General features: G+C 40.3%; 2 protein-coding genes and 1 long non-coding RNA gene across 3 annotated transcripts; 1 reads left to right on the top strand and 2 right to left on the bottom strand.

Moving 5' to 3' along the window:
* Positions 1–196: 196 nt before the first annotated feature.
* Positions 197–14,758, bottom strand: LOC103508333. The gene is made up of 19 exons (XM_026822967.1): positions 14,561–14,758; positions 14,054–14,181; positions 12,652–12,747; positions 12,152–12,343; positions 11,072–11,570; positions 10,638–10,795; positions 10,008–10,153; positions 9,015–9,219; positions 8,571–8,820; positions 7,625–7,659; positions 6,891–6,946; positions 6,140–6,203; positions 5,674–5,805; positions 5,299–5,387; positions 3,435–3,661; positions 2,828–2,984; positions 2,210–2,453; positions 652–776; positions 197–331 (listed from the first exon to the last, which is right to left on the bottom strand). The coding sequence occupies exons 2-19, from the start codon at positions 14,115–14,117 to the stop codon at positions 197–199; spliced, it is 2,874 nt and encodes a 957-aa protein (XP_026678768.1). The 5' UTR covers positions 14,118–14,181; positions 14,561–14,758.
* Positions 14,759–16,061: 1,303 nt separating this feature from the next.
* On the top strand, positions 16,062–16,695 carry LOC113467052. The gene is made up of 2 exons (XR_003391262.1): positions 16,062–16,217; positions 16,405–16,695. It is a non-coding gene; the product is annotated as an uncharacterized LOC113467052 (long non-coding RNA).
* Positions 16,696–16,838: 143 nt separating this feature from the next.
* Positions 16,839–25,898, bottom strand: LOC103508329 (mediator of RNA polymerase II transcription subunit 1). The gene is made up of 14 exons (XM_026822973.1): positions 25,705–25,898; positions 24,492–24,613; positions 24,068–24,201; positions 23,390–23,627; positions 23,162–23,300; positions 21,960–22,152; positions 20,733–20,926; positions 20,504–20,547; positions 20,169–20,230; positions 19,194–19,696; positions 18,653–18,886; positions 18,430–18,608; positions 17,719–18,045; positions 16,839–17,615 (listed from the first exon to the last, which is right to left on the bottom strand). Exons 1-14 carry the CDS (start codon positions 25,715–25,717, stop codon positions 17,124–17,126), a joined length of 2,874 nt encoding a protein of 957 aa, XP_026678774.1. The 5' UTR covers positions 25,718–25,898; the 3' UTR covers positions 16,839–17,123.
* Between the last annotated feature and the right edge of the window lie 470 nt (positions 25,899–26,368).

Raw genomic sequence — 26,368 nt, 5'->3', positions numbered from 1 at the left:
TTCCCCTTTTTTTTTCTTTTTTTTTTTTTTTTTTTTTTTTTTTTTTTTTTTTTCATATAAATGTTTATTTCTTTATTACATAGGTACATATTCCAACTTATGTCTATTCTTATTCTACAAACTGGGCTAACCTAACAAGTTAGTGGTTTATGTCAGGAGGTTACCATCAAGATATTTTCCTAAAGATTATTGCTACTTACTTGTGGTACTCTCCAACATTAGGCAAGGGTTTGTTACGGGTTAGTGTAATGGATTCAGCATTCTTCTTGCTACCCATCGATATTTTCACGGATTTGGAGCAACTCACTCCTGTTGAGCCGCAGGGTACAACCTGATGGAAACAAACAAGATAAATTAATCAAGATCTGTAAACTTTTCCTTACTTTCCCACTGACTGACTGACTCACTCACTCATTGAGTCACTCACTCACTCACTCACTCATTCATTGAGTCACTCACCCACCCACTCACTCACCCACCTACTCAAAAACCCACCCACCCACTCTCTCACTCATTCATTCACCCGCCAACCTACTCACTCACCCACTCACTCATTCATTCACCCACCCACCTACTCACTCAGTCAGTCACTCACTCACCCACAAACTGATTCACTCATTCACCCACAAACTCACTGACTCACTCACTCACCTCAATAACCACTACAAAGGCCTCTTCTTCCTCTTCATTGGCCCCTTTCACCAGGACATATTCGCAGGCTCCTTGGAAGTCGAAGTTCTTAGCGTCAAATGTTTGGAAGTGAGAATCGCCCCAAGCTGTACAAAATAAAAATAATTTAAATAAATGAATAAGTTAATTTATAATGGAATGAAATTAATTAAAATAAATAAGTTTATTTGTTTAAAATAAATAGATTTAATACAAGATGGCACTCGAAAAAATTAGCGAACAGTTAAAGTTGTGTGTGAGCTGGAATCAGTCGAGATTTTTTCCGAGAGGTTTGTTAGAGGAAACTAGCTGCTAAGGTCCCGAAGGTGAGGAGGGAATGGAGATGCATGTATATGTCCACAACGCAAGGTAACAATCTCACTCCTGATACCATTACTTTTTAAAGAGGTTTGATAGAGGGAATCAGTCACACTTCTGAGCAAGATCTTTTTGCGTGCTCCGGTTTTTAAAAACATCAATGGGCACAGGAAGTGTCATTATCACTCACAGACAGGAATTACGTACAAAGATAACGGAGACCTTTTGCAGATGGGGTTTTTCGCGAGCTCTTTTTTCCCTACAAAATGGGTCAATGGCGAATGGCGGAAAGTCCGTAGATGGACGCGATCTTGAAGCAAGTTCGGAGAAAAATGATCCAGATACGCATTATGTAGGTCACAAATGTGAAGGTTGCACGGGTGGGTTTTTAAGGTAAAGAGGGAATGAAGATGAGTGTGTATGTCCACCAGACAAGGTAAATATACCACTCCAGATACCATTACTTTTTTAAAGAGGTTTGATAGAGGGCACTGTAATAATTGCTAAGGATTTGTCGACCCGAAAGTGAAGAGGGAATGAAGATAGGAGAGCCAGCCGTTCCGAGAACGAATCCTATCTGTCTATTATGGTTTTCTGGAGTTGAAGTTGGCACGTATAATAAAAACAGGATAGAATAATGGATTCAAGATATAACATTACTTTCCTTCCTATAGGATAAGGGAGTAGAAAAAAAAGGATGAGTGTTTTACCGCTGTTTTTATTTCGGAACAATGAAACTGCTGCTAAATTACTCATGTGGTCTGTGTCATAGCATGTTCATCCCATAGTATGTCCCTCATCAGATGGGCGATAAGAGACACAATTCTTTCCACTTAGGTGCTGGGTTAACACGAGAACACCAGAAAGTAATCCGAGTGAAAATTGCAATCGAAATACCTATGGGTGCAAATTTCTTGTCGATGTTGGGATTCGAACGCGGAAACTTCTGCATGGCAAGCAAGTAACCCTGGAGTAACCGTGCCTTCAACTTTGTTTATGTCAAACTTCAAAGTTAATTAATTCGAAGAGTATAATTGACCAATCATAAAGCTTTAAAACATGAGTCAACCACACAGCACCCAGGCCTAGACACCATTTTGTGGCGAGAAAAAATACGTACCAGGTGTTGCAGTTTTTCCAAATCTTCTCGCCTGGGGCATATTCTTTGCCCCGTAAGGTACAAGGACATGATACGATCACCTAACCGAGAAAAAATACGTACCAGGTGTTGCAGTTTTTCCAAATCTTCTCGCCTGGGGCATATTCTTTGCCCCGTAAGGTACAAGGACATGAGGCTCTAGGAATACACGTATTGTTATGTGCCACAGTACCAGAAGGACATGTACATCCTTCGGAGCAATGCTGGGAGGGGTCGTTAGAGTCCAGATTAAGGCTTTCAGAGGCGCAGGATGCTTCGATATGGGGGACGCAGGACGAATAAACTTTGGTGGGTGGACATTTGAGAGCTGTGAAAGAGGTTCATAGCTTATTGACTAACTTACTTATCCGTTTTATTCCAAAATCTCATAGTAATGACATTCAGAAATCGAGAGAATCTTGCAATGTACAACTCATTATTTTTATTTAACCTGCCATCAAGAGTTCGAAGCTCTGCGCTGCCCGGCTTATATTAACACGAAATAGAGTTTCAATGTTGATCGGCATTTTCATCTCAACTTTCGTCCCAATTCCCCTCAAATTTTAGCATTTTTTTTTTTCATTTTTGGTCGGAAGTGAAAATACAATGAAAATGTAGATGCAAAAACCTCGAAAACCGACCTTTCTTCAATTTGTTTAACCGGTTAATAGCGCCAAAATTCTAAAACTCTACAGAACTTACGGCATAGGTTTTCGTCACGCCAAGATGTTTTCCAAGTAGAGTTCCGCAATGAACAGTCCTGTACGAAATACTGGATGGCATTACACGCACAGTTCTGTCCTGAACAGGAGTAATAGTCTGATAGACAGGCTTGATAGTAGTCCTGAGTAGGTAGGACCTGAGGGGAGATAACATATAAAAATTGTGTCAAATGTTAAATTTACTCGCTTACTTTCTGTGTCCGGGAAAACCATAACGTCAAATGATGCGTTAGTGTGTTGCAGTTTTGATTGCGGTTTCATTGGCTGCTATTAGATCTTGTTGTGTACAGGGTGTCTCAAGATCAGGACAACTGAGCCAAATATTGTACAGCCCCACATGAACATGTGTCTTCCTCTGATATATTTTTCATGCATTTTCAACTTTCGACAATGAAAAAGAAAGCTCCTATTTGTGTTTAACCTGACCCTTTAATAACACTGGTCACTGCTTAAATTGTGAAAGCTCCTTTTTGTGTTTAACCTAACCCTATAGCTCATTTGTGACAGCTCTTTTTTATAGCAATTTTCCATTGATGTGATTTCTGAACAAGTAGATACCAATAAATCTCATTCCACACATCCCCTACTCACCTGCAAACAGGTTACTCGTAATGTTCTTGCACATCTGCTGAGCCAGCAGCTTCTTCTCCACGCTAGAATCACACGGATGTCCACTTTCATTCTCAACCAGACTGTTGTCGCACAGTTCATTGGTTTGCCATTTGGTAGCGAAGGATACCACGTCTGGTTCTACATCACCTTCTGGTGTGAGGAACTCGTCCTTCTGATTGTCATTGAATGTGCCGCATAGACCCTGGAGGAATAAAATCAAGATTTTTTCGTGTATCACAGCATTACTCAAGGTAGAAACACACTAGGATCATCATCCATTAGTGTCCTACAATATTATGGGAAAACTTTGAACTACATCATTTTGACTCCCCATGAGCTCAAGTGACGTGATAATGAGGGGATATTAATAGTCATATTAATAATAGTGCTTATCTCTTTATTTAAATATTATACTGCTCGCGTAGGACTGAAAAAGTTTACTTCAGCAGTAGGCTACTTACTACTGTTATTGTGATCAAAGTCCCAAATTAATTGAGGATAAAATTCCATACCTCGCCTCGACTGGGATTGAACCCATGCCTTTCTGTTTACCAGGCTAGAGTCTCGACCACTACACCACCGATGCAGGGATCTAACAAATGACTTTAGAATGGTTTCAAAAGACGTAGTGTTAAAGCGCTTTAAAGGAAAAAAAAAGCAAAGGGATTGCCGTTAGAATTCTAGCAGTAACATTCAATACTCGTTTTACAATAATCAGAGGAAAGTCGTTTGAAATAAGTTGAAACAAATTAATACTCTAAAACAGTATATCTCTACCTTTCTCGAGGACTCTTACCATTTAGTCCCAGTTTATACTTGGCGTCACCCACATAGATGGCGTATATTGCCATCAGGGGCGGACTCCACTTTGAGCACATCTAGCTGACTAGGGATGGGTATGCTTTCCCCTTTTACCGTCAGCACTGCCTGACCCAGTCCTGAAATGAAGAGATGTTTTATTGATAATCAAACGAAAGACGAAAAGGGATATTAATAGTACCTAATATTAATAATAGTGCTTATCTGTTTATTCTAATATTATACTGCTCGCATAGGACTGAAAAAGTTTACTTCAGCAGTAGGCTACTACTGTTATTGTGATCAAAGTCCCAAATTAATTGAGGATAAAATTTCATACCTCGCCTCGACTGGGATTGAACCCATGCCTTTCTGTTTACCAGGCTAGAGTCTCGATGCAGGGATCAAACAAATGACATTAAAATGGTTTCAAAAGGAAAGGGATTGCGGTTAGAATTCTAGCAGTAACATTCAATACTCGTTTTACAATAATCAGAGGAAAGTTGTTTGAAATAAGTTGAAACAAATTAATACATACTCTAAAACAGTATATCTCTACCTTTCTCGAGGACTCTTACCATTTAGTCCCAGTTTATACTTGGCGTCACCCACATAGATGGCGAGTTGCTTGACACAAGTGTCCCCCTGGCAGCTGTCTGGTGACTCAAAGTTGCCCAAAATGCTGAGGGCGTCCGTCTTCAGTAGGGTGTAAGTACAGGAGAGTCCTTTGTTGTAGCTGGAACAAAGGGTGGGGATCAATAATAATAAAAGCATCAATATCATCTTAGTTGGCTTACTTGGGTAGTAATACGACTGCTTTGAAAGCTCCCATGAGAGCCGATGACTACATTGAAGTCACACAACACCTTTTTTTTTAAAACAAGTTTCCATTTATATTTGATTGACAAAAAAACTCAGAACATACATTTTTCATATAAATGGTATACCCATCCGTATAAGCAGAGCATGGTTTAGTACAGGCGCTATCACACCAATAGAGGAGAAATTTTGAGAGGAAAATACGACGTTAGCAGACCTTACCTTGGTTTGACCAAACAGTTGAGGTGGTGCCTTCACATACACCCTAGTCTCTCCGTCCCACCAAACTTCAACCAAGTCTGACAACTCCACTGAAATATAAACAAAATAACGTAAACGAGTATTTTATTATCGGACTTTTTATATTCAAACAAGGAGGTAAGAATTTTCAACTTCAACACCCTGACCGCCGAAGCGTATTGGCATATTCCATGGTCTTTACCCACAGAAACCCATGAATTAAAACATGTCCCTTAACATGAGAGACAGACTCTTTAATTCTTGGAAATTTTCATTAAAAAATAGTAACATTTCACTCAGAGGCCCACTTTCAGATAAGGCAGACGCGCTACTAAGCTGACGCTTTGGGGACTTTACCTTGTATAAATAGCGAGGAAGCATAACGTATATACGCGACATGAGGAATGAGTAGGGGAAGCTTTGCATTGACCTCTTCGTTATTGATGGTAACCACCTTGTTGGATTTGAGTTTGATCTTGTAGGCGTCCCCTACTATAAAGCTTATTTAAGCTTAGCAAACCCTTCTCTCTTTTTCACTAATATCTCAGTCGCTCCACGTCAGAGTGCATCGCGGATTAGTCTATTAGTTAGAAAAGAAAATTTCCGGCGTGAACGACCTGGTATTCCAGAGTTAAAGCGACTCAAAAAAAAAAAAAATCCTACTATTTGACATATTTACTCAGTACCGGTCCGGAGTTAGAAGTAGTTAAATTTCAACAAGAGACCGTTCGGACACTGAGTGCTCGCACAACTTCTGTTTAACCTACCTGTATAGCGTTCCATCCAGAGTTTTCACATGTTTCTTATTCCACATAAGCGTCCCCTAGTCTGATGGTCACGGATCGAGTACAGGAGGGAGTCCCGGGCACTGACACTAAGCCCATGGCCTAAAACATATAGAGAGAAACAAATAAATTAATTCAGTATAGTTGAGACCAGAAATAGCAAAAGTTGAGTGCGAAGGGCATCCACTCGTAAAATTTGTAGCCAAAACTAAATGTCAGCCCAAAGCAATCACTCTAGTTTGGGCTGATTGAGAGGCTGACGAAAACCGCCGACCCCGTTTGTACACGGGAAAAGGCGAAGAAAAAGAAGGAAAAAGAAGTATACTTGAGGAATTCCCAAACTGTGGGTGCTGAATGGTCCGTGGGAAATCATGAAATTCAAAAGTGGTCCGTGCCTTGAGCAAGTTCTATACTATTGGCAAAATCTTGATAATGGGGGTAACACTCGATATGCATTGATCTTACTAGAGCGATTTACTTGAAACTTGGTAGCTTGGTACCTGTACTTGTGTCATAAAAGCATGTGTGTTTTTCACTTGTTGCATTTAAAGCCCGGCATACAAGCTAAAATTTGTCTTAAAAGCTGGCCTTTTGACAAATCGTTGCATATGTACGAGATATTTTGAGCAAAATTCAGGTCTAAACATTAAAATTTGCGCAAATATCACGTACGCACACAAACAATTACCGAAACACCACATTGGAAGAAAAAACCCATTCAGTACCTGAGATATAGCGCCGCTACAGGCAATATTTTAACCAAATTGGAAGAAAAAACCCATTCATTACCTGAGATATAGCGCCGCTACAGGCAATATTTTCCTGCTCGATAGTGTAGTTCTTGGCTTTGAAGAAACAAATAAATTAATTCAGTATAGTTGAGACCAGAAATAGCAAAAGTTGACTGTGAAGGGCATCCACTCGTAAAATTTGTAGCCAAAACTAAATGTCAGCCCAAAGCAATCACTCTAGTTTGGGCTGATTGAGAGGCTGACGGGAAACAAATAAATTAATTTAGTATAGTTGAGACCAGAAATAGCAAAAGTTGAGTGCGAAGGGCATCCACTCGTAAAATTTGTAGCCAAAACTAAATGTCAGCCCAAAGCAATCACTCTAGTTTGGGCTGATTGAGAGGCTGACGAAAACCGCCGACCCCGTTTGTATACGGGAAAAGGCGAAGAAAAAGAAGGAAGAAGAAGTATACTTGAGGTCCCAAACTGTGGGTGCTGAGTGGTCCGTGGGAAATCATGAAATTCAAAAGTGGTCCGTGCCTTGAGCAAGTTCTATACTATTGGCAAAGTGCTGATTGAGAGGCTGACGAAAACCGACGACCCCGTCTGTACACGGGAAAAGGCGAAGAAAAAGAAGGAAGAAGAAGTATACTTGAGGAATTCCCAAACTGTGGGTGCTGAGTGGTCCGTGGGAAATCATGAAATTCAAAAGTGGTCCGTGCCTTGAGCAAGTTCTATACTATTGGCAAAATCTTGATAGTGGGGGTAACACTCGATATGCATTGATTTTACTAGAGCTATTTACTTGAAACTTGGTAGCTTTGTACCTGTACTTGTGTCATAAAAGCATGTGTGTTTTTCACTTGTTGCATTTAAAGCCCGGCATACAAGCTAAAATTTGTCTTAAAAGTGAGAGTGAAAATTTTTGTCCATAAAAGGAATGCACATTTATACGAACCTACCTAAATTGAAGTCCCTTCAGATGAGGCCGAATCTCTTTGTGGTGAGGACGATATTCCAGGCCTTGCTTAATACAGGGACAACTGGCAATGGGTATGCAATCCCCGTGTTTAGGTAGGTATAGGAACATTTATAGGCCGGATACCAAAAGTAGACAAGCAGTGACTTACCACAGTTGAAGTCCCTAGATAAGCAGTGTACTTACCACAGTTGAAGTCCCTAGATAAGCAGTGCACTTACCAAAGTTGAAGTCCCTTCACATGAGGCCGAATCTCTTTGTGGTGAGGAGGATATTCCAGGCTTTGCGTAATACAGGGACAACTCGCAATGGGTATGCAATCCCCCTGTTTAGGTAGGTATAGGAACATTTATAGGCCGGATGCCATAAGTAGACAAGCAGTGAACTTACCACAGTTGAAGTCCCTAGATAAGCAGTGTACTTACCAAAGTTGAAGCCCCTTCACATGAGGTCGAATCTCTTTGTGATGGGGTGGTGAGGAGGATATTCCAGGCCTTGCTTAATACAGGGACAACTCGCAATGGGTATGCAATCCCCGTGTTTAGGTAGGTATAGGAACATTTATAGGCCGGATAGCATAAGTAGACAAGCAGTGTACTTACCACAGTTGAAGTCCCTAGATAAGCAGTGTACTTACCAAAGTTGAAGCCCCTTCACATGAGGTCGAATCTCTTTGTGATGGGGCGGATACTCCAGACCTTGCTTAATACACGGGCAACTGGCGATGGGTATGCAATCCCCGTGTTTATCCATACTTACCAAAGTTGAAGTCCCTTCACATGAGGCCGAATCTCTTTGTGATGGGGCGGATACTCCAGACCTTGCTTAATACACGGGCAACTGGCGATGGGTATGCAATCCCCGTGTTTATCCAGCGTGAATCCTTCGCCGCAGTTGCAGCCCTCTACACACTCGACCTCGCAGTTGAGGCGGTGCGATATGTCGGCGCAGGTGCGGTGACAAGAATTGCCGCAACTCTGGAATTCCTGACCAGCCGGACACTGAACACCTGTGGGAAGAAAGAGAAATGTGATGTATCTGATGTGGTACCGGTACCGGCTTCAATGATGAATTCTACGAATGAGTATATTTGTGAAGCCAGAGTATATGTTAGTCAAAATATTAGTTCAAATATCAACTTTACAACATGGTAAAATTAAGACGTTTCAAAAAAAAAAAAAAAAAAAAAAAAAAAAAAAAAACTTATTTCATCCTTCGCCTCAGCCGGGGCAGCACGGTCGTTTTCCGAGCAAGCGCTGAGCAATGAGGACACCTTGTATTTGTCCAGGAATCCGAGTACGTTGTGCTTACTCTCGGCTAGATCATTGGTAGCATCGCCGTCCATATGGCCACACAGACCTGAGGTTTTGTTCCAGGAGGCTTCACTGACGTGGATTGAGATAAAGTCCTGAGAAGCAAACACATGGTCGAATAGGAGAGGTGCGATTGGGCAGATCTTTTGAAGAAAAGGGTTTTAAATAAAATTTTCAGAAAATAAGGGTAATAGAAAGTAAAAAAGCTAAACCCAAAGAGTCTGAAGATAAGAGCTTCACTGACGTGGATTGAGATAAAGTCCTGAGAAGCAAACACATGGTCGAATAAGAGAGGTGCGATTGGGCAGATTTTTTGAAGAAAAGGGTTTTAAATAAAATTTTCAGAAAATAAGGGTAATAGAAAGTAAAAAAGCTAAACCCAAAGAGTCTGAAGATAAGAGTGGAAAAAACAAGTTGCTGTGGTTGTTAGCGATTGGCAGGAATTGACTATTAGGTCATTTTCCTACCTTCATTCCAAGTTTCAGGCTTTATTAAGTGACAGACTTCTCCTAAAGAGGTCTTCCACCCACTAAGAATCCAACCCTCCTCGGTGGTGTAGTGGTCAAGGCGCTCGCCTGGTAAACAGGAGGGCGTGGGTTCAATCCCAGCCGAGGTATGGAATTTTATCCTCAATATTATTATTTGAGAATTTGACCACAATAATAATAGTAGCCTACTGCTGGAGTAAAGGGACTTTTCAGTCCTATGCGAGCAGTATAAATAAGCACTATTATTATTATTATATCCCTGTCAAGATAATTCCATAGTGTTTACGTAGGCTTAATGTAAAGTACTTGGAAAATAGTGTGTTTAATGGCAAAACTACCCTAAAGTACCCTAATCATACCGGGTCGCAATGGCTTGTACTGGGAGCATATAATACCTGGGCGTTCCACTGCAAAGTAACGCCTGCTGCTGGTAGGGTGACTATTATATTGCCATCAGGGGCGGACTCCACTTTGAGCACATCTAGCTGACTAGGGATGGGTATGCTTTCCCCTTTTACCGTCAGCACTGCCTGACCCAGTCCTGAAATGAAGAGATGTTTTATTGATAATCAAACGAAAGACGAAAAGGGATATTAATAGTACCTAATATTAATAATAGTGCTTATCTGTTTATTCTAATATTATACTGCTCGCATAGGACTGAAAAAGTTTACTTCAGCAGTAGGCTACTACTGTTATTGTGATCAAAGTCCCAAATTAATTGAGGATAAAATTTCATACCTCGCCTCGACTGGGATTGAACCCATGCCTTTCTGTTTACCAGGCTAGAGTCTCGACCACTACACCACCGATGCAGGGATCTAACAAATGACTTTAGAATGGTTTCAAAAGACGTAGTGTTAAAGCGCTTTAAAGGAAAAAAAAAGCAAAGGGATTGCCGTTAGAATTCTAGCAGTAACATTCAATACTCGTTTTACAATAATCAGAGGAAAGTCGTTTGAAATAAGTTGAAACAAATTAATACTCTAAAACAGTATATCTCTACCTTTCTCGAGGACTCTTACCATTTAGTCCCAGTTTATACTTGGCGTCACCCACATAGATGGCGAGTTGCTTGACACAAGTGTCCCCCTGGCAGCTGTCTGGTGACTCAAAGTTGCCCAAAATGCTGAGGGCGTCCGTCTTCAGTAGGGTGTAAGTACAGGAGAGTCCTTTGTTGTAGCTGGAACAAAGGGTGGGGATCAATAATAATAAAAGCATCAATATCATCTTAGTTAGCTTAGTAATACGACTTGGGTAGTAATACGACTGCTTTGAAAGCGCTTAACGCTCCCATGAGAGCCGATGACTACATTAAAGTCACACAACACTTGACCAAACCCTTCTCTCTTTTTCACTAATATCTCAGTCGCTCCACGTCAGAGTGCATCGCGGATTAGTCTATTAGTTAGAAAAGAAAATTTCCGGCGTGAACGACCTGGTATTCCAGAGTTAAAGCGCCTCAAAGTGACCGCCATATCCACTAGAGCCGCCATATCCACTAGAACCGCCATATCCACTAGATTGACCGCCATATCCACTAGAATGACCGCCATATCCACTAGAGCCGCCATATCCCCTAGAACCGCCATATCCACTAGAATGACCGCCATATCCACTAGAATGACCGCCATATCCACTAGAATGACCGCCATATCCACTAGAATGACCGCCATATCCACTAGAATGACCGCCATATCCACTAGAATGACCGCCATATCCACTAGATTGACCGCCATATCCACTAGAATGACCGCCATATCCACTAGAGCCGCCATATCCCCTAGAACCGCCATATCCACTAGAATGACTGCCATATCCACTAGAATGACCGCCATATCCACTAGAATGACCGCCATATCCACTAGATTGACCGCCATATCCATGGAAATGATCGCTGGAGTATTGGGAAAGAACTGTCTCCTTGACTATGGAGTGTGATTGAGTGAGGTCCGAATCTGATTTTGGGGGGGAAAAAAGCAGATAATTTTAGGCTAATTAATGGCGGAGTTTCTTGTATCTATCAAGATAGTCTTTGAACTTTTCTGATTTTATGACAGTTATTGGATATAATCCTCTTTTATCTAGTCCTCTAAAGTTGGATCTAATCCTCTAAAGTTGGATCTAATCCTCTAAACTGGGATCTAATCCTCTAAAGTTGGATCAAATCCTCTAAAGTTGGATCTTATCTTCTAAAGTTGGATCTTATCCTCTAAAGTTGGATCTTATCTCCTAAAGTTGGATCTTATCCTCTAAAGATGGATCTAATCCTCTAAATTTGGAGCTAATTCTCTTTTATCTAATCCTCTAGAATTAGTTCTAATCCCGTTAAACGGCAAGTATGAGAGTAAGTAAACTTACCAAAAATACACGTGGGCACTTCCGCAGGTTCGAATTTCCCTTGATCATAGCGACATACATACACACTGGCTGCTTAATTAATTAATCCTCTAAATTTGGAGCTAATTCTCTTTTATCTAATCCTCTAAAATTAGTTCTAATCCCGTAAAACGGAAAGTATGAAAGTAAGTAAACTTACCAAAAATACACGTGGGCACTTCCGCAGGTTCGAATTTCCCTTGATCATAGCGACATACATACACACTGGCTGCGGGGGACTCGAACCGCATACCACTAGCACATTTGACGACACATGAGAGAGCATTGGAATCTCCCGAACATTCAATCCTCCCGTTGAAGTTCAATTTCTTTATATCACACACCTCCACGGCTGAAAAGGAAGTAAATAATATTGATAAAGAAGTCTGGTTGGGGGACTTTAAACAGGAAGGATACCAGCCTGAAATTTTCCTTGCTAAAGAAATAGCAAAGTACGAGTGTGAAGGGCATCCACTCGTAATTTTCTTGTATCCAATTATCAGCCCAAAGCAATCCCCCAGGATTGATTCAAAGGCTGACGAAAAACGCCGACCCCGTCTGAGCACGGAAAAAGGCGAGGAAGAGGAAGCATTAAATTAAAACCATTGTTAAAAATTATTATTATTATTATTATTTTTAAATCTTGAGGTCATCACTTACAATATTGACACTGAGATCCACGGAACTGTTTAGGACATTGACATGTGTTCAATTCAATGCATGTTCCACCATTCAGACAGTCGGGTTCACAAGTAGCTGAAATGAGAGTTAAATTTTATTGAAAATCAAGATTTTTTAAGAGGTTTGAGAAATGAGAATCAAGACTTACTGAAAATCAAGACTTTTTCGACAAATCGTTGCATATGTACGAGATATTTTGAGCAAAATTCAGGTCTAAACAGTAAAATTTGCGCAAATATCACGTACGCACACAAACAATTACCGAAACACCACATTGGAAGAAAAAACCCATTCATTACCTGAGATATAGCGCCGCTACAGGCAATATTTTCCTGCTCGATAGTGTAGTTCTTGGCTTTGATGACAAATCGTTGCATATGTACGAGATATTTTGAGCAAAATTCAGGTCTAAACATTAAAATTTGCGCAAATATCACGTACGCACACAAACAATTACCGAAACACCACATTGGAAGAAAAAACCCATTCAGTACCTGAGATATAGCGCCGCTACAGGCAATATTTTCCTGCTCGATAGTGTAGTTCTTGGCTTTGAGCAGTGTGTACGAACATTTGCCCATAAAGTTGAACTTGTGTCCATCGAATGTCTTGTAGTGAGGGTCGCCTATAGCGGAACATACACCCGGACATTGTCTAGTAGTGCAAGACCATTGGCCGTTCTTGCAAAAGCTGAAATCGAGTAATAAAAACAGGATAGAATAATGGATTCAAGATATAACATTACTTTCCTTCCTATAGGATAAGGGAGTAGAAAAAAAAGGATGAGTGTTTTACCGCTGTTTTTATTTCGGAACAATGAAACTGCTGCTAAATTACTCATGTGGTCTGTGTCATAGCATGTTCATTCCGTAGTATGTCCCTCATCAGATGTGGGCGATAAGAGACACAATTCTTTCCACTTAGGTGCTGGGTTAACACGAGAACACCAGAAAGTAATCCGAGTGAAAATTGCAATCGAAATACCTATGGGTGCAAATTTCTTGTCGATGTTGGGATTCGAACGCGGAAACTTCTGCATGGCAAGCAAGTAACCCTGGACTAACCGTGCCTTCAACTTTGTTTATGTCAAACTTCAAAGTTAATTAATTCAACAAGGTACGTGTCAACTTGATGTCCAGAAAGCCATAAATTGTAAGTGTGCTTGTTTGCAAATATGTCATTTAGATCTGTTTACTTCATTTTACATACTGTGTACTTGGCTCCTTGGCAAGCATCATAGTGATGTCAGATGTCAGTAGTGATGTTTTGACATAAATATTCGCGATATATTTATATATAATGTATATAGCTCCGGGCCGAAATCGTACACAGAATTTCATCAGTTTTTAACCGTGTGTGCTGGGCTTAAATGTGTACATACCTTGACATGCGGGTACCTGATGCCACTCAGGTCTGGAGGGGGTCCACTGTCCATTCTTGCACATGATGTTGGTCACCCCTGAACCATCCGGGAACTTGAATCCGTCAAGGCAGGAAACTGTGCAGAAGCTGGAATTATACGCAGTATATTTATTGCAGTATACCAACCTCAGTGGTGTAGTGCTTAGTACAGTGGAGTTTGAATCTGGTGGTTCGAGTCCTAGTCATAAAATTTAGCGTAGTGTGTTAGGCGGGGAACGACATTGGTGACAAGCATTTCCCTAACGTACGTTAAGCTCTACCGCGCTCCTTAATCATAAGGTCAACAATTCCCCAACGGTTCGAGTCCTAGTCATAAAATTTAGCGCAGTGTGTTAAGCGGAGAACGACATTGGTGACAAGCATTTCCCTAACGTACGTTAAGCTCTACCGCGCTCCTTAATCATAAGGTCAACAATTCCCCAACCATCGAAGTTGTTAGAGTTATGCTTAGCACAATTTTACTTACTCGGAAGTGCAAATTTTGTGAGCATTGTCTGGCGTCTCGGGAAGTCCAGAGCAGGGCAGCTTTTCGAATTCACAATTGTTGCCGAAGAAGTTGGGCTTACAGAGGCAAATGTTGGGCTCCGTGCATACACCGCCATTGAGGCAAGGGGAACAGACAGCTGTTGGGGAGAGAAATAAGAAACTGAGTGGTACAAGGAACGTCAAGAAAAAGAAGAAGAAGAAGAAAAAAAAAACAAGTAGAAGGAACGTAAAGGCCAAGGTACAAGGAACGTCAAGAAGAAGAAGAAGAAAAAGAAAACAAAAAAAAAAACAAGCAGAAGGAACGTAAAGGCCAAATTGGCTCTTCAGTAACGGGGACCTAACTTCTGCAACTAAATATTTGCCTCCTCACATTCAACTCACCCAGCCTGAGGAGGGCCGGGAAAAAGCGGCAGAACGCGATTGTGCAGATAGTCACCTATCCGGACACTAAGCATGCGTAACGTCAATCAGTGATCCATCAGGAACTGGAATATTCAACGTGCTATTATTGGACCGCGCCGCCAGTTTTGATTATATATTTATTTATCATAAGTTTTTTTTTCTAACCGTGCCTTCAACTTTGTTTATGTCAAACTTCAAAGTTAATTAATTCAAAGTCTAAAATTGACCTATCATATAGCTTTAAAACATGAGTAAACCACACAGCACCCAGGCCTGGACACCATTTTGTGGTCAGATAAAATCCCATTCTTCGATTTAGGTCCTGAAGGTGAAGAGGGAATGGAGATGCATGTATATGTCCACAACACAAGGTAACAATCTCACTCCTGATACTATTACTTTTTAAAGAGGTTTGATAGAGGGAACTGTAACTGCTAAGGTCCCGAAGATAAAGAGGGAATGAAGATGAGTGTGTATGTCCACCAGTAAATATACCACTCCAGATACCATTACTTTTTAAAGAGGTTTGATAGAGGGCACTGTAATTGCTAAGGATTTGTCGACCCGAAAGTAAAGAGGGAATGAAGATAGGAGAGCCAGCCGTTCCGAGAACGAATCCTATCTGTCTATTATGGTTTTCTGGAGTTGAAGTTGGCACGTACCTTGTTTTTGTACTGGATATTTCGGATCTAAATTCTAAACCCGAAACGTACAGTACAAAACAAGGTACGTGCCAACTTGATGTCCAGAAAGCCATAAATTGTAAGTGTGAATGTTTGCAAATATGTCATTTAGATCTGTTTACTTCATTTTGTATACTGTGTACTTGGCTCCTTGGCAAGCATCATAGTGATGTCAGATGTCAGTAGTGATGTTTTGACATAAATATTCACTTATATATAATCAACTTGATGTCCAGAAAGCCATAAATTGTAAGTGTGCTTGTTTGCAAATATGTCATTTAGATCTGTTTACTTCATTTTACATACTGTGTACTTGGCTCCTTGGCAAGCATCATAGTGATGTCAGATGTCAGTAGTGATGTTTTGACATAAATATTCACTTATATATAAAAGCATAAAATCTATATTTTCTTGTAAATAAGTACACTATGGGTGTTATTTACAAGTATTTTTACAGCATGAAAATAGGTCTATAAATATACAATGAATTTGATTTATTTACATTTACACCAATACTAAGGAGTTCGTGAAGGAATGATCGAAGATGACGAGGTAGGTTTTAGATGTACGACTGTACGTGGGCATAAAATCTATATTTTCTTGTAAATAAGTACACTATGGGTGTTATTTACAAGTATTTTTTACAGCATGAAAATAGGTCTATAAATAAATATACAATGAATTTGATTTATTTACATTTACACCAGGAGTTCGTAAAGGAATGATCGAAGATGACGAGGTAGGTTTTAGATGTACGACTGTACGTAGATAGTGGTACAAACTACTAAATTCGAGAGCACCAAAGGTAGAAACACACTACCATTGCGTCATCTCAAGTAAACTCTGGGGGAGTCAGAAAATGTAGTTCAAAGTTTTCCCCATAATATTGTAGGTAATATTGTTCAGGACAGCCACAATACTATCACGTGACGTGACGTGACGTGACGGTAGTGTGTTTCTACCTTGAGTGAACATATTTTGTATCAGAAGATTCTCCCCTCCCATCTCCGCTACCTTTCAGAGGTCGACAGGTTGTTAGAGTTATGCTCAGCACAATTTTACTTACTCCGAAGTGCAAATTTTGTGAGCATTGTCTGGCGTCTCGGGAAGTCCAGAGCAGGGCAGCTTTTCGAATTCACAATTGTTGCCGAAGAAGTTTGATTAATTAATTAAAGCCAAAGTGTGAAATAAATAAACGGAATAAATTAAAATTAATACATATTTGTATCAAGCATCAAGCGAGAACTGAAACCTACACCCTCCTATTCAGCAGGCGAGTAAAGGCACTTTACTACAGAGGGAGGTGGATGCTTCATTAGATTAGTGACTATCAGGATCAGATGTGAGGGGTTCTGATATTACGACTGGTCTCGGAACTATGATTATAGCGTAGCTAGATCTGTAGCTTGATGATTCTTGATAACTTAGTACCTCAGTAGCAGTAGGTTGAGCTTGTCTCTATTTCCCAATACCCACTAGGTTATCATCAACTAGTTCATCATCTATTAACGCAGGGGAGGGTGAGTTGACCAGCTTAGGAGAGGGAGAAGGTACGGGGGATTTGACAATGTGTAGAGATACCTGCGAAGGAGGTTGCTTGATAAGTTTGCCAGGCCCAGGGTCGGGGGGCTTGGTGGCCTGAGTGGCCGAGGAAAAATCCAACAGCATCTCAGCAGCCTCCTGAGATGTTGTACCGGCCTTGACAGGTTTGTCTGTAGGTTTTGCATTGGCTAGGGGCAGAGGTTTCTTGATCTCAGCGTCTGAGAAGGATATTCCTCCTATAGGCAGATCCATTTTGAGACTTTTCAACGCATCACTTGTTGCACTCGGGTTGAGTTTCTCATCAAAGCTTGTGGCGTCACAAGACTTGGACGAGAATTTCGTAGGACTAGCACATTGTACAGGACTACTGGTAAGACTGCGGCTAGAAGACTTGACAGGTTCCATCATTTTCTCTTCAATCACAAGACTTGGAAGAGAATTTCGTAGGACTAGCACATTGTACAGGACTACTGGTAAGACTGCGGCTAGAAGACTTGACAGGTTCCATCATTTTCTCTTCAAACTTGAGAGGACTGGCAAGAACAACGGGGTATTTGCTACTCGAGTCAGGTAACTTATTGCTAGGCAATGGATCGATGGACTTTGTCTCTGAGGAGCTTTGATAGGAAGGTTTAGTATCTGGTTTCTTACTACTGCTAGAGTCACTGCTACTCAGGGTACTAGTACTACTGGAGGTAGTGTTCACTGTACTGCTGCCAGTAGGATTACTCTCTGAACTTCGTGCCGATAGTTTGGGTATTTGAAACTTGGTGTCGAGTTGTTTCACCAATCCCTCTACTACATGTTGTGAAGATAGCTGTATACTTGACTTGTAATCCTCACTCGGTTGCTAGGCAATGGATCGATGGACTTTGTCTCTGAGGAGCTTTGATAGGAAGGTTTAGCGTCTGGTTTCTTACTACTGCTAGAGTCACTGCTACTCAGGGTACCAGTACTACTGGAGGAAGTGCTCACTGTACTGCTGCCAGTAGGATTACTCTCTGAACTTCGTGCCGATAGTTTGGGGATTTGAAACTTGGTGTCGAGTTGTTTCACCAATCCTTCGACTACATGTTGTGATAGTGCTCACTGTACTGCTGCCAGTAAGATTACTCTCTGAACTTCGTGCCGATAGTTTGGGGATTTGAAACTTGGTGTCGAGTTGTTTCACCAATCCTTCGACTACATGTTGTGAAGATAGCTGTATACTTGACTTGTAATCCTCACTCGACTTCTTACTTTTATCTGAACTAGACAGAGACGGAGAGTTACTACCACTAGATGATTTGGATGAGAGCTTCATCTTATCCCTCTGCTTCGTCAGGTCGGAACTACCACCACTCTTGGATAGAGAACTTGAACTACTGGAGGAACTACTGCTACTTGTCTTGAAATGTCCCTCTGCTTCGTCAGGTCGGAACTACCACTACTCTTGGATAGAGAACTTGAACTACTGGAGGAACTACTGCTACTTGTCTTGAAGTTTGACTTGGTGGATAAGCTAGGAGAGCTAGACTTTGAACTAGAGGATGATGATGAAGAGGATAGTTTGGAGCTGCTACTGGATGTACTGCTTCCTGTTACACCACTACTACTGCTGCTACCACTACTACTTGATATCTTGGAACTACTAGACCCTCCTGTACTAGTGCTACTCCCACTAGAACTACTCAGTGTAGCTAGAGGATGATGATGAAGAGGATAGTTTGGAGCTGCTACTGGATGTACTGCTTCCTGTTACACCACCACTACTGCTGCTACCACTACTACTTGATATCTTGGAACTACTAGATCCTCCTGTACTAGTGCTACTCCCACTAGAACTACTCAGTGTAGGAGGTTTAGATGATAAAGTAGAAGACTTCTTAGAAGCAGGACCACGGAAACATATTGGTGGTTAATTTTTACTGGGTTAAACTAAGTCGACCCAAAAAAGAGGTTAGATAGAGGGAACTGTAACTGTTAAGGTCTTATCGTCCCGAAAGCGAAGAGAAAGTCCTGTAAACTTGGGAGAGGAGGAGGAAGGTTTAGCAATCTTGGTGAGTGTTTTGGTTTTGTTGATGGTAATCTTCATTCCGTCTGAACTATGTTTGACTTGATACTCGCCAGGTATTTTACTACTAACTTCTGACTTGCCGCTACTGGTTACTTTCCCATCACTTGTCTTGCTTGACATGGAGGTACTCTTCACTTGGGAGGACTCCTTCCCCCCCTCCCCACTACCAGGCTCCCCACCATGTTGTGCAGACTTTAGCTTGTCTATCACAGCAGACAGAGAGCCTTTCTTCCTCATCTGACTCGGGTCGCCTTTACTAGGATCTAAATCTTCCAGGACGTCAGGTTTCATCTTTACAGTGGGGGGTTTTAGCTTCGGACTTGAATGTGAGGAATTACCGCTGGAGCTAGAACTCAATTTCTTGTCTTTCTCACGTCCAGACTGAAAATCCTTACTCGAGGAGGATTTCTTACTTGAATCACTCTTACTAGAACTGGTTCCAAAAACTTCATAAAATCTAAAGACTTACATACTAGCTGTTTTTCTAAACTCTGATTATCAGTGTCCACCATTGTCCACCTCAAACAAAATTTCTCATCCCTGTGCTTCACTCTAAATGTTAATCTGTCAAGGAAACTCTTCCTTGTTGTGTAGGTATCTAGCAATCATCTTGGGACCATACCTAGGTAGGTACCAAAGGTTCAAAAGATGTTTTACCCTATAGCCTTAACCAACATTCTCTTTATACATTTTCAGGATTCTTGGACCCCAGTTCTCAGAGTGAGGATTTAGAGGCAGGCACAAAACTAGATCTACCATAACCCTACACCTAATCAGTCCTAAAAGAACCATGGCCTTCTTAAGAAGTCTAGGGCTCTTCCTATGTATAAAGGGAAAGTCACAAAAGATCTAAAAAGGTCACAGTGACATTGGGCGTTTATTAAAGCCGATGGCCTTACTTTTACCAATGCAAAGCTTCGGAGTGGGCTTTTAGGGTACGATTCTCAATGGTAAAGCACAGCCTTCTCTTGAAACAATATCAGCTTAATGTTTCCCAGTCAGACTAAGCTGGTCTACTTCCTGTTTAATGCCCCCAACCATTGATTGCTCCTACTATTATAACTAGACAAGGACTCACCACAAACAAAGGCTTATTACTCGTACTATTAATGGTAAAGCACAGCTTTCTCTTGAAACAATATCAGCTTAATGTTACCCAGTCAGACTAAGCTGGTCTACTCCCTATTTAATGTTCCCAACCATTGATTGCTCCTACTATTATAACTAGACAAGGACTCACCACAAACAAAGGCTTATTACTCGTACTATCCCGGGACTTGTCAGTTTGATGGATAATCAAACTAAGCAGAGGCTTAGGAGTGGCCGTGTCTACAGTGGAGCACTCCATTTCTGTCACCGCTTGGATCTTCTTCACCAAAGAGACGCACATGGGGGTGGGCTTGTTCAGTTTGAGAACGAAACAGGCGGGAAGAGAGGCAGTGTTCTGAGGGGTGGAAGCTCCATACACTCTTGGTGCTGGATAATCAAACTAAGCAGAGGCTTAGGAGTGGCCGTGTCTACAGTGGAGCACTCCATTTCTGTCACCGCTTGGATTTTCTTCACCAAAGAGACGCACATGGGGGTGGGCTTGTTCAGTTTGAGAACGAAACAGGCAGGGAGAGAGGCAGTGTTCTGAGGGGTGGAAGCACCGTACACTGGGGTGCTAAGGGAGAGAGAAGAAAGAGAATTAGCAGAGAGGGAGAGGAAGAGGCAGAGTTCCGAGGGGTGGAAGCACCGTTTGTTCTCGGAGGAACGGCTGGCTTTCTCCAATCCTATTTTCTTTCTCTCTTCGATTTCTAGACAATAAGACCTTAGCAGTTACAGTTCCCTCTATCAAACCTCTTTTTTTTAAAAAAAAAAAAAATAATAATAATGGAAAAAAAATCATCTTACTTTTTCCCACTAGGGTTAACACTGACTGTCACCAAGGTTGTTCCATACACTGGGGTGCTAAGAGATAGAGAAGATATAAATTTAGCAGAGAGAGAGAGACATGGGGGTGGGTTTGTTCAGTTTGAGAACGAAACAGGCAGGGAGAGAGGCAGTGTTCTGAGGGGTGGAAGCACCGTACACTGGGGTGCTAAGAGAAGGAGGCGATAAAAACAGACTTAGGACAGAGAGAGAAACAATACTTACGGTCAGACCCTCTCTCAGTAAAATGGTATTTTAGTTTCAGAAAGCAAGATGATTTCCCCTCTTAATTACAACCAACCTTAGTGGACTTTGAATCTAGAGGTTGGTGGTTGGAGTGCATGTCAAGTCATAAAATTAAGCGTAGTATATTGCATGGGGAATGACATTTGTGACGAGCATTTATGCTTAACACAAGTAAAATTCATTTCCCCTCTTTTGACGAGGTAGTGGCTGTACTAAACCATGGGAAATCTGCTATCTTGAAGAGTGGAAACCATTTCAATTTCCCGAAAAGAAAATACATCTCATCTTACCTGGCCAGCCAGGTTAGCTTGTTTGGTAGCGCGTCTGCCTTGTAAGCGTTTGGCCGCGGGTTCGATTCCCGCCCGGGGCGGATTTTATCCTTACCAGATAATGTTCGTTCCCGGAGGAACGGCTGGCTTTCTCCAATCCTATCTTCTTTTTCTCTTCGATTTCTAGACAATAAGACCTTAGCAGTTGCAGTTCCCTCTATCAAACATCTTTTAAAAAAAATAATAATGGGGAAAAAAAAATCATCTTACTTTTTCCCACTAGGGTTAACACTGACTGTCACCAAGGTTGTAATTTGCAACTTATGGGCACAGGAACTCTCCATACTGACTGTCACACTGAAACCCACGTCCACACTATCGGCACTGAGGGGTTTGCTGATCTTGTTCTTCAGGTCGAGGAGATCATAGGGGGACACAAAGTAAGTCAGCATCATGGCATGACCTGTCAAGGGTAAAATAAATAAGAATGGTAAAACAACAACAACAGAAGGGAAAAATAAAAGTACAACAACACCAATAATACTACAAAGGTTAAACAATCAGTTATTATTTCTTTCAAAATGCATCACTCATATTAGGTAGTGATCACTCATATTAGGTAAGAATGATCAAATAAAGCTTTAACTAAATACCACAACAGGTATCAATTTCAGAGAAATTTCAAAGTATTATAGAGAGAAACAACCTATCTGAATGATGATGCTCACCTTTTGGAGTGGTAAAACAACAACAACAGAAGGGAAAAATAAAAGTACAACAATACCAATAATACTACAAAGGTTAAACAATCAGTTATTATTTCTTTCAAAATGCATCACTCATATTAGGTAGTGATCACTCATATTAGGTAAGAATGATCAAATAAAGCTTTAACTAAATACCACAACAGGTATCAATTTCAGAGAAATTTCAAAGTATTATAGAGAGAAACAACCTATCTGAATGATGATGCTCACCTTTTGGAGTTGTGTTTGGACATAAAATATCTAGCAGTACAAAGTAATTTTTTCTTACAAGGTACAAATTAAAATCAAATTTGAAAAGTAATTAAAAACTCACCTCCTCTTCTCTTGTGCAGAGCTCCAACAGGACTCTTGTGTATGAGCAGGAAAGGATCCTTGATGGGTAAAACAACAACAACAGAAGGGAAAAATAAAAGTACAACACCCATAATACTACAAAGGTTAAATAATCAGTTATTATTTCTTTCAAAATGCATCAGTGATCACTCATATTAGGTAAGAATGATCAATTAAAGCTTTAACTAAATGCCACAACAGGTATCAATTTCAGAGAAATTTCAAAGTATTATAGAGAGAAACAACCTATCTGAATGATGATGCTCACCTTTTGGAGTTGTGTTTGGACATAAAATATCTAGCAGTACAAAGTAATTTTTTCTTACAAGTGTACAAATTAAAATCAAGTTTGAAAGGTAATTAAAAACTCACCTCCTCTTCTCTTGTGCAGAGCTCCAACAGGACTCTTGTGTATGAGCAGGAAAGGATCCTTGATATTTGTCTGCAATGATGCAAGTGTAATCAAATCTGCCTCCAGAGACTGGAGAGCTGCAAAGGCCTTGGACTTGACCTTCTTCTCGGCATTCAACTGATAGATTGATGGAGTGTAATCAAATCTGCCTCCAGAGACTGGAGAGCTGCAAAGGCCTTGGACTTGACCTTCTTCTCAGCATTCAACTGATAGATTGATGTGAGACTTTCCAACTGAACAGTAAAATCATTAAAGTCCTGATTCTGAAGACACTGAATTAGCTCTTCACAACTTTGCTGATCTCGACCTTCATGATGAATCTTGACGTCTTTCACGTTGCCACTAGCTTCAAGAACAACCTCCAAGTAGAACATGTCTGAGGAAATGAACCAATCGAACCCACTCTGACCTGCCATGAATTTTAGTCTGCAAACAACAACAAAGTATTAACATGAATAATGCAAATTGTGTAGTGGTTAGTGGAGTAGACTCAAGATCTTTAAGTTGGTGGTTTGAGGCCAAGTCTAGATTGCCACTAGCTTCAAGAACAACCTCCAAGTAGAACATGTCTGAGGAAATGAACCAATCAAACCCACTCTGACCTGCCATAAATTTCAGTCTGCAAACAACAACAAAGTATTAACGTGAATGAGAATAATGCAAATTGTGTAGTGGTTAGCGGAGTAGACTCAAGATCTTTAAGTTGGTGGTTTGAGGCCAAGTCAAGCCATAATTTTATAGAGGCAATTATTATGTATCTAAGATTTTAATAAGGATATTTTTGACTGAATATATTTTTAAAAATAAAGTTCAAAGATGGTGAGTAGGCAGTTGTGCTTTGTGATTAAAATTAGAAACGTTCTTACCCCAGTTGTCTACTAATACTCTCTAATCTTTCAACCATGGCCTGCAATGAGTTCACTTTGATAGATTGTTGCAACAGATCCAAACATTTCTGCAGCTGACTTCTTTCTACATTGTCAATAGCATATCTTTTCTCCTTCTCTAATCTTTCAACCATGGCCTGCAAGGAGTTCACTTTGATAGATTGTTGCAACAGATCCAAACATTTCTGCAGCTGACTTCTTTCTACATTGTCAATGGCATATCTTTTCTCCTGAAAAACAATTGAAAATTAGGTCAGTAGGAAATAATTTAGCCATATGGTCAATTTGAAATTTAAAGATTCTATCTGTTTCAATCCCAAATTAATGCAATCAGGACCAAAGCTGATGAAGATGGTTGATTAGCCATTGAAACTTTTGATCCCAATTAATCTTCTATACTTACCAGAATGGTCATCCGTAGAGCTTTGGCCATATCAAAGAATGATTTGTATTGAGAGGCTTTATTTTTGAGCTTTTCCATTAGCATGTCACACTGGACTTGCTTGGCTTTGTCTACAGGTGTACCTAGAATGATCAAAGAGAAAGTGAGCAAGAAAACAAGATAAATTTGGAAAAAAAACTTATTATGCCAATTTCAAGAGTCTGTTAAGCTGTGTCCACACATAGTAGACTAGCCAGGGATTGACATAGGTTGATATCAACTGAACCATCCACACTGGCTTAACAATGAAGATTCATCTCATCAATGGACTATGTGTGGACTGTGGACACACCTTTAGAGCATGAGAAAAATAGGGCAGTACTTCATACAATGCATAGCTAAAGTACCTAATGACATATTGACATAAAACAGAAATAAAGTGATTGGCTGTTGGCAAGTAATTTTTTTAAAAGTTTGTCATTATCACCCTTAATTTTCATTTCAATGGCCACGAAGCTAAGGTTTCTGTCCAAAATATTATCACACTTTCATGGCCCCACTGGCTTAACAATGAAGATTCATCTCATTAATGGACTATGTGTGGACTGTGGACACACCTTTAGAGCATGAGAAAAATAGGGCAGTACTTCATACAATGCACAGCTAAAGTACCTAATGACATATTGACATAAAACAGAAATAAAGTGATTGGCTATTGGCAAGTATTTTTTTTTAAAGTTTGTCATTATCACCCTTAATTCTCATTTCAATGGCCACAAAGCTAAGGTTTCTGTCCAAAATATTATCACACTTTCATGGCCTGTAAAAATACATGGAAATAGTGCGAAATTAAATCCGGTAGTTGTGCATAAGGCGCGTCAATGGGACATTACAAAAATCCTTTTATAAGAGGGAAGATACTTGCTTAAGGAGTGTTCCTAGTGAAGTTTTAAAAGGCGCGAAGTAAAAACAAGTCACATAATATTTTAATTGATTAGCACTTAAGAAACGAACTTTGAAATCTTAGGCGCGTCCGTGAGACATTACAAAAATCTGTCTATAAGAGGGATTTCATGGCCTGTAAAAATACATGGAAATAGTGCGAAATTGAATCCCAACTTAGGTATTAGTATAAATTTGATGAGTCTACCTATCTTCTTTCTATATGAAGAATATATAAATAATATATGACAGTAGGTACCTATGACACAACCACAGAAACTGGAAGCCTTACCTGAAGAGCTCATTTTGAAGCTTACAACTCCACCTTAGCCACTGGGTAATACGAACAACTTTTTTAAACTACAGTATCGCGATGTCAGGAATTTTCCAATATTATCTCCAACTTCGTTCATTCAACTTTGCACACCTTTTTCCTTGGAAAATTAACTTTCTTTTTCCTGAAAGCTCAAAAGTTCTTTTGTTTGCTTTTCTGGCTTTTCAAATTTTGAGCAATATTTTTGTGCTCGTTGTTGTGGTGTTGCCAAATAGATTTGAAACTACCCGATTTTCTATAGGGCGTTTTTTCCTGAAACTCCTGAAAGCTCAAAAGTTCTTTTGTTTGCTTTTTTGGCTTTTCAAATTTTGAGCAATATTTTTGTGCTCGTTGTTGTGGTGTTGCCAAATAGATTTGAAACTACCCGATTTTCTATAGGGCGCTATCACGGTGTGGAGGCCGTGGCGACCACGGCATGAGGTTTTTTTTAAATTATTAATATGTGGTTTTTTATAATTTTATTTAATATGGAACATTCACACCGAAATAATAAAATTAATTACCGGCCCTTCTTTTTTTTCTCAGCATTTTTTACTTTGCGCTCGTGGCCATTCCCTTGGGCAATCTGATTTTAACCCGATCGCCAGATTTTGTAGATTTGGCAACATTTTGATAGATAACG

The sequence above is a fragment of the Diaphorina citri genome, unplaced genomic scaffold, assembly GCF_000475195.1.
Source record: "Diaphorina citri unplaced genomic scaffold, Diaci psyllid genome assembly version 1.1 scaffold389, whole genome shotgun sequence".
In the NCBI taxonomy this organism is placed as follows: Eukaryota; Metazoa; Arthropoda; class Insecta; order Hemiptera; family Psyllidae; genus Diaphorina; species Diaphorina citri.
This window is presented reverse-complemented; position numbering and strand designations above follow the sequence as displayed.